Source organism: Hyalella azteca, unplaced genomic scaffold, assembly GCF_000764305.2.
Source record: "Hyalella azteca isolate HAZT.00-mixed unplaced genomic scaffold, Hazt_2.0.2 contig14575, whole genome shotgun sequence".
NCBI classification, from domain to species: Eukaryota; Metazoa; Arthropoda; class Malacostraca; order Amphipoda; family Hyalellidae; genus Hyalella; species Hyalella azteca.
Window position 1 is genome coordinate 39,169 of NW_025944453.1, and position 8,967 is coordinate 48,135.

The window sequence follows — 8,967 nt, forward strand, 5'->3', positions numbered from 1 at the left end:
GATGATATTTGGCTCAGATCATCAGGTGATGGTTTGATTTGATGATATTTTGCTTAGATTATCAGGTGATTATACGGCCTTATGTTATTTGGCTAAGATCATTTCCTTCCTGAAATTTAATTGCGGCAAAAATTATTCAATAATCTTGTTTCCTTACAGGTTATAGTTATTGCTATGTAGTTTACTTTGTTATTTAATAAAAAACTCCTTTTCATTACCAAATTCCCCCGCCTCTTAATTTCTCTTAATTTCTCGCAGAAACAAGAAGCGGTTCCACCACCAGGCGCTCATTGAAGTGAAAATTTTGGACCATCTCCGTAGACGCGACAGCGACAAAACCCACAACGTCATCCACATGCTCGACTATTTCTACTTCAGGAACCACCTCTGCATTACCTTCGAGCTCATGGGGTGAGTGGTACTTCAGGAACCACCTCTGCATTACCTTCGAGCTCATGGGGTGAGTGGTACTTCAGGAACCACCTCTGCATTACCTTCGAGCTCATGGAATAATTAGGAGCTTCCCGTGGGGACAGCGAGATAGGCTAATAGAAATATTTTCTCCCCCGTAAATAAGCTCCCAAACAGGCAGCAAGAACAAAGACTCTCACTCTTAATCTTGTTCTGATTAAAAATTTAATGTCCTGCTATAGTTCTGATCATCGTCTTTATGCTGCAGACTGAACCTGTACGAGTTGATCAAGAAGAACAACTACCAGGGCTTCACTCTGCCACTCATCCGACGCTTTGCCACCTCCCTGGCCGAGTGCCTCTTGCTCCTGCACCGCGAGAACATCATCCACTGCGACCTTAAACCTGTGAGTGATGTGCGTGGTGTTGCGTGGTGATGTGTATGGCGTGCGGGCTGCTGCATGGTGGTGATGTGTGTGGCGTGCGGGGTGCTGGTGGTGATGTGTGTGAGGTGCGTGGTCCTGGTGGTGATATGTGTGAGGTGCGTGGTGCTGGGTGGTGATGTGTGTGGCGTGCGGGGTGCTGGGTGGTGATGTGTGTGGCGTGCGGGGTGCTGGAGGTGCGTGGTGCTGGGTGGTGATGTGTGTGGCGTGCAGGGTGCTGGTGGTGATGTGTATGGTGCTGTTTGTGGGGTGCGCGGTGCGTGGTGCGTGGTGCGGGGTGGTGATGTGTGTGGGGTGCGTGGTGCTGGGTGGGGTGCGTGGTGCTGGGTGGGGTGCGTGGTGCTGGGTGGTGATGTGTGTGAGGTTCGTGGTGCTGGGTTGTACTTGTGATTCAAACTTTTGAATATTGTTTGTTTAGCGCTCATGTTGATGTTCCTGTGCAACACAATCCTCTGAGCGAAGTGTATCTAACGCTGAAAGAACCCAAATTATGCCTAAATATTAGAACATATATGTCCTGCAATGGACATTGAGGAAAGTGTGCTCTCACTTTCAACCGTTGCTGAAGCTCATATTTCGGGTAATAAATCCTGCATGTTTATTCCTGGCGCACGAAGAAACTGCGGCTATCGTGTCACGATATAAAGTTTCGTCATTTTCTGCATCTGATTTGAAGCTTTTTAGATGCAGTCAGGTCATTGGTAAATCAAATTCTTGCAGGCCTATAACATCTCACAATTTTCAAAAGAGTTCATTGTCTTCTAGCTCGATGAAATATTCCCTAAATTTGGCACAGTCGAGGAATTTGCCTGAAAATACAGAAAGAAATGTCCAGTGATCTCGTTGACTGGACTCCTCTGGGTACGACAACTTCAGGTCTTGCGCGCACTCGCCTGCCAGAGAAACTTGGACATGTTTCTGTCCGAGTTATTCGGCTGAGGAAATTGCTGCTCCGGGAAGTCCGATCGAAATGATTTCGCTGTCTTTAAGCCTTCAGCAGTCGTAGACTTAAAGTTATAGGTTGAGAGACTTCAGGTTTATTTTGGAATTAAAGATGCTTTTGAACTTTAAGAAGATTATGTTGCAAGATTCGATTAGATTAACAGGAAATTTAAGAAATAGCTTGTTTGAGAATTACTTTTTATTGTTAAAATTTGCTGCTGCCATTGAACCGTGCCTTTTGAATTTCCATTTCGATAAATTTGCACAATTTTTCTGCAAAGTGCCCGCATGAAAGTTTCCATGCCTTCAGCGTGGCAGAAATATTGTGGCGCGACATTTTTTTCGTATTTTGAGGGCAGCAGATTGACTTGCAGCATTAAGACTCACATAAAATAGTTATGGAGAATCATGTAGTTACTGCGTCTCCATTCGCGCTACGTGTCCATTCACATGAAGGTTTGAAAACCTATTTCTTTTTGTTGATTTCAAGAGCCTTTTTTAATTTCCCTCCAAAGCCGTGTTTTAATCAAACGTTGTTCATTTTCAACATCAGAATTTAGACCCTGTTCCTCTTTTCCCATCTCATCTGCACTTCCAAATATCTCCGCTTTTCAAATTAATATAAAAATGTTAGACTTCTAAAAAGTCCAGAGCAAACGTGTTGCCTCTTAAGGAAGCCGTTTCCTACGCACGTCAGAGCCTATATCAATACATGTTTACCGTCCATGCTGGTAAATCCTCCGTCGTTCCTCTCAAGAATTCCGTTCCTCGTCGAAGTTGATGAATGTGACGAGGCTGAAAAATATTCAGCCCTTAGGAATATTTACTGGACGCGATCGCGAATAACACGACAGGAATACCTTCGGGCATGTGACAGTAATGTCCATGGCTTTGAAAGGGTTTATTTTTATTTTAGTTTGCACCATCTCAAGTTTTCGTCTGTAGAGGGCGCTTTCTTAAAACAATATTTTTTGTTCAATTTAGGCAAACGACTATAAGCTCGCTGTGCCATATATATAACTTTAATTACGTAATAAAAGCAACAAATTTATTTCCTACTCTCTGAACAATAGTGAAGGTGAAACTGTTATCTTATTGATATTTCTGTTTGCTGCGGACTTTGACTGCTTCACCGAGCACTTCGTATCGAGCTATCATCCACTCAGCAAGCATTCTGTCACCAGTCGTTGCTTTCACTGAATTTTTTGTTTGCGCTGCCACTTCAGTCGATGTTGTGTCCAAGATCTTTTTCTTGGTTATGTTTGATCAGGCATTTCCATCCGAGTGGAATCATTCTCTATTTAATCTAGTGAGAGACTGACAAAAAAAATATATTTTGAAAATATTTATTGAAATATATTATTGAAATATATATATAGTGTAAAATATATTGATTTTGAATTCCTGATTCAGGTCATGTTGTTATTCGTATTTATACCTTCAAACGTATACATTGCATTTCTGGACTGCCTTTGATTTACCGATAGAATTTTTATTATATTCTGAAAATTCTACCTGAAAAATGTATATTCATTTTTTCCGACGGGGGCTTCAGAATTGCAACCCTTACACCTAATCAGCGCTAAGCATCCGATTTATAATGAAAATCGCATTACAAGGAATTCTATGAACTAGTATGCGTTCATTATACATCACGCGTTATCATGAATCAAAGCGGCCAAAAATATCATAAAAAAATAAACTCATCTTATTTATTTTCAATTGTATACGCTAGCTTTATGATGAATAAAAATACAGGTTTATAAACATTTTTTTAAATTGCCATTTTCCACGCAGAGCAAGTGGGAAGTGTGAAATTATATGTATATTTTTATTCATGACACGTGCGTGGCTAGCGCAATCTTAGTTGTCTTCATTTGTTGCTTCTTTGCCGTTTGCAAAACTAAATTTCGTCTTGAGATTCAAAACATTATAATTCAGTGTCTAAATAGTGTTTTGAATAATCCACTGAAATGTGTGTTTACAAAATGTATCTGTGAGTCCTGGAATTTTAATCAGGATATTTCCCTGAAACTGGTTAACTGGCTCCATGTAGCGCCTTGTGCATGAATCGAAAAAGTTTTACTCTCGTTCAAGGCACATTTCCATCCTTACGTCTAACGTGCCTATAATTTTATGGCGCCGGTTGCATCATAAATCGATCAAATTTCGAACACATACATTGGCTCAGAGTTTAAATTCAGTTTTGCGATCACCCTCTACTACGCTGCTAGTGAATCAGGTCGTGAGAGGCCGACGTGACATCGAGTGGCCGTGCTCTGAAATATTCTTTTTGCCGAGGGCGTTGAGCCAAGTTCAAGTGGAATATTGATGTAAGCATTGCAGTTTCCAGGATTGCGTCGCTGCATAGGATTGCGTACTAACAATTTTTATCATTGCATGATTGCGTTTATTTATCGTTTAGTTTTCATGACCTTGTCAATCACATACTACCTATTTCAAATCTATATTATTTTGTGTATGTGTTTTATTATTTGTTTTATTGTATAATTTACGAATTTTCTTGATTATATATATGATTAGGATGTGTGCTGTTGAACGCTCGCAATGAATGCGCCTGAGTTACAACGCAGTCAGATTGATATATGAACATTGGAACATTGCACTAGAAACACAGATAAGCATTTCCTTTGCATGATCTGATGATCTGGTGCTATGCATACTCCTTCGCCTTCATCTAATGGCGCGTGTTGGAATTAAAATTTAAAAGAAGTGAGTCCAACGCAACTTTTTTGCTATGATTAACTTTTTCCTGCGCAAAATATACATGTTTTACTGTATTCTGTATTGATCGAGATTTTTCCTTCACCAAGCAAATGTCAAATAATGTTCACTTTTCAAGACATGATGCATCAAAATAGACATAATCGCATCACACTGGACATAATCACATCACACTGGACATAATCACATTACACTAGACATAATCACATCACACTAGACATATTCACATCGCACTAGACATATTCACATCGCACTAGACAAAATAATATCACACGAGGCATAACCACATCACACTAGACATAGTCACAATACAGTAGACATATGCACATCACACTAGACATATTCACACCACACTAGACATAATCACGACACACTAGACATAATCACACCACACTAGACATAATCACGACACACTAGACATAATCACATCACACTAGACATAATCACATCACACTAGACACACACTAGACATAACCACATCACACTAGACATAACCACATCACACTAGGCATAATCACATCACACCAGACATAACCACATCACACTAGACATAATCACATCACACTAGACATAACCACAACACACTAGACATAACCACATCACACTAGACATAATCACATCACACTATGGAGTTTAGTCATCATAGCGGCAGTTGTGGTGAGCTTGACTGCAGGGATACTGCGTCTTTCAGCGGAATTTATTTTCTCGGTTCAACTTCGTTCCCGCGCACCTAATGAGCTTAGCGCAAATAAATCATTTTTTCTGTACTTTGAATGAGCGTTAGTCATTTCTTCTCAATTTCAATGCGCAGCAACTACGTTAATCAGTATATTTTTAATTAATTACATTTAACTCATTAGCAGGAAATGACATTCACTTAAAACTTTTAACTCTCCATTGGAACTAATCTTAAAAATGTTTGCAATTTTCTCTTACAACTGCACTATATTTGATAAATCCAATTCATATCGTCTTATTTGATTACTTTTCAAAATCTATCGCGCGTTTGCACGCTATCATCAAGCAGATATTCAATGTATTTCTTCATGCTATAAAATGGATGCATCATAAATTCTCCTCCTCGGCAGTACTTCTATTGGACGAAAAATTCACTGATTGCATTGCATTCACTCGTGTAGTCCGGTTGCTGTTTAGAAAATATCTGATTGATCTTTACTCATTCATGGACTGCAAAGCCTTGCTCATTCACATCGTAGCAATAACAGCCGTATAGCCCAGACCAGCACAAATCGTAGCAATAATCCGTACATCCCAGACCGGTATTCGCGTGTCGCACGTCCAGAAACTGCTACCTTGTATTATTCATCGCCAAACAAACCCCAAGATCATATGCCCCTATAGCACCGGCAGCGCTGCAGTTACTTATTATCCAGTGTGCGTTTGTTTGTTGTGCGTTTTCTGTTTGATATGTTGAAGGAACTGCCAATGTCCGCGGAGTATAAGGCAAGCTTAAACTCAGCCCGAGCAAATTTTACCTATAAGTATTGGCCATTTTGAGCATTTCCGGGCGCAGTTTATGAAGAAATAAATGTGATTTTGAAGACCTCGGTTGTGAAATAGTTTAGGGTCTTTATTGGCATTCATAAAAAAGAGGACGTCTGTACGAAAAATTATCTAGAGGAAAACTCACATGGCAGAAAAGTTATTATAACCTAAAACTATCTCAATTCACCGCCCGGCACTGGCGGATTATTCAATCTATCATCAATAAAAAAAACATGCAGTTGTTTGGAGCATTTGAGCATTCCTCATATCTGTTTCTGTCAGCTCCATTTGGGCAGCTCGTAGAAACGTTGATGTAAAACCAGAAAAATACGAAGTCTTGACGTTGTCGCTGCCGACAGGAGAACGTGCTTCTGAAGCAGCGAGGCAGCAGCTCCATTAAAGTGATAGACTTCGGGTCATCCTGCTACGTCCAACAGCGCGTCTACACATACATACAGAGCCGCTTCTACCGCTCGCCTGAAGTTATACTTGGTCTTCCTTATGGTCTGCCTATCGACGTCTGGAGTCTAGGTGAGAGCTTGTACTTGGTCTTCCTTATGGCCTGCCCATTGACGTCTGGAGTCTAGGTGAGAGCTAGTCCTGGTCTTCCTAATGGTCTGCCCATTGACGTCTGGAGTCTAGGTGAGAGCTAGTCCTGGTCTTCCTAATGGTCTGCCTATTGACGTCTGGAGTCTAGGTGAGAGCTAGTACCTGGTCCTCCATATGGTCTGCCTATTGACGTCTGGAGTCTAGGTGAAAGCTAGTACTTGGTCTTCCACATGGTCTGTCTATTGACGTCTCTAGCTAATGTGACTGCTCACGGTATTTTGATGGATGTTGAATCTATAAAATTGCATTTTTGTATTAAAAATGTATCCTTCAGACTAGGCGCATTTAGCAAATGGCTAATGCTAACAAGAATATATAATCAATCTTTCCTTAATGTCCCTTTTCATTTTTCTTCGACCTACGAACCTAGTGTCCTATGTCACTCGCATAGGACACATTTATCGATTCTTACAAGGTTGTTCCTCAATGACAGCTGAATGCATAGTATGAAGGTTCGGTCAGTAACAACATATCCGTGCAGGTTGTATCCTGGCGGAGCTGTACACAGGATACCCGCTGTTCCCTGGAGAGAACGAAGTGGAGCAGCTCGCCTGCATCATGGAGGTGCTGGGGCCGCCGCCCCAGGCGCTCCTGCTTAACGCCTCCAGACGACGACTCTTCTTTGGTGAGTGGCACCACTCGTGAGCTGCCCTAGAGCCGCTCTATGTGAGTGGTCCTGAAACCACTCTATGTGGGTGGTCCTGAGGCCACCAAATGTGAATGGTTCTGGCGCCACGCTATGTGAGTGGTCCTTGGGCCAGTACAAGTGAATGGTCATAACGCCCCCTCAAATTGAGTGTTCCGGGCGCTACTCCAAGTGAGCGACCCTGTTGTAAGTATTGAGGTAGCTAATTAATTTTGAATAATTCTCACAGAACATTTTCTTTACCATTAATTTTTCCTAAAGATGATGAATGAATTCTTTGTTGCTTTAGGCCAGGCAACTTTGCAAAGTCTTTGTTTGAGGAGAGGAAACAAGAAATATTCAGCGAAATAACGTCTTTACTTTACTACTTTTGTCTTCATACCTACTTTGCCGTTGGTGGTTTCTTATAAATTTCTGAATATCATCTTCCACTGTTGTATTTACTAATAATATCTAATTCTTCACTGCCACGAAGCTGCACACTAAGATTCTCTTGGGAAGTTTGATGAAGTGGAGCGGTCATGACGCGCAATGTAAAAACAATTTTATTATACATTCTATGGTGCGCGAATAAAGGATTTTTAACAAATAGCTCGACGATTGAAGCATGCGTCTTGATACTCCACTGAAGCAATTGAATGAATGATTCGTTAGGTAACAGCTGGGCAACTAAAACCCGAATTTCTTAATTAGTTTGATGCGAAGGCAATAATTATTATAATACTGATGCTGGATGCGAAGGCAATAATTATTATAATACTGATGCTGGATGCGAAGGCAATAATTATTATAATACTGATACTTTACAGACTCTAAGGGCAACCCGCGCTGCATCACCAACAGTAAGGCCAAGAAGCGGAGGCCAGGATCCAAAGACCTGGCGTCAGTCCTTAAATGTTCTGATCCTGTCTTCGTGAACTTCATCGCGCGCTGTCTTGAGTGAGACTACTTCCCGTCTGCCAGTCTTATTAGAATTTTGCTTTATACTTAATGTCTTGAGCGAGACTACTTTCCGCCTGCCAGTCTTATTAGAGTTCTGTTTTATATTTAATGTCTTGAGTGAGACTTCTTCCCGTCTGCCAGTCATATTCAAGTTTTGTTTTACATTTAATGTCTTGAGTGAGACTACTTCCCTCCTGTCAGTCATATTCAAGTTTTGTTTTTATTCATATAACCTTAGTTATGTCCCGCTATTTTACCATTGTCTTGATAACTTCATAATAACTAGTTAAACTAAGTTACTCAGATAATCATAAAATAAACAAATGAATCAGCAGCCATATGATAATAATACACCATCAAAACTATCAAAAGTAGAACTAAGTGCTGAGAAATTACCTCATATGAAATTTTAATTTTTAGTGAAAGTAAGAAGAGAATAATTGAAATAAATAATAATTGACTTTTGAGACTTATTTAATTATTAGTGACATTATATATTAATGGTAGTTGTTTAATAATTAGAAATAATAATAAGCGTGTCCCTGGCGTCAGATGGGAGCCGTCGGCGCGCCTGACGCCTGACGAGGCGCTGGCCCACGAGTGGCTGCAGGGCGCCTGTGCTACGGCGCCTACCCGCGCCCTGGGTACGGGGGGTGAAGGGTAGTGTGATGGGGGTGTGGTGAAGGGGTGGTGATGGGGGTGTGGTGAAGGGGTGGTGATGGG

General features: G+C 41.0%; 1 protein-coding gene across 1 annotated transcript in view; it reads left to right on the forward strand.

Moving 5' to 3' along the window:
• LOC108666662 overlaps positions 1-8,967 on the forward strand; it is a gene marked incomplete at its 5' end in the record, with an annotated part of 33,674 nt that overhangs the window by 21,996 nt on the left and 2,711 nt on the right. The window contains 6 exons of the mRNA XM_018153581.2: positions 259-411; positions 680-818; positions 6,407-6,578; positions 7,138-7,281; positions 8,112-8,241; positions 8,797-8,888. Of these exons, the coding sequence (XP_018009070.1) occupies positions 259-411; positions 680-818; positions 6,407-6,578; positions 7,138-7,281; positions 8,112-8,241; positions 8,797-8,888 (830 nt within the window). The remainder of the gene's footprint in view (positions 1-258; positions 412-679; positions 819-6,406; positions 6,579-7,137; positions 7,282-8,111; positions 8,242-8,796; positions 8,889-8,967) is intronic.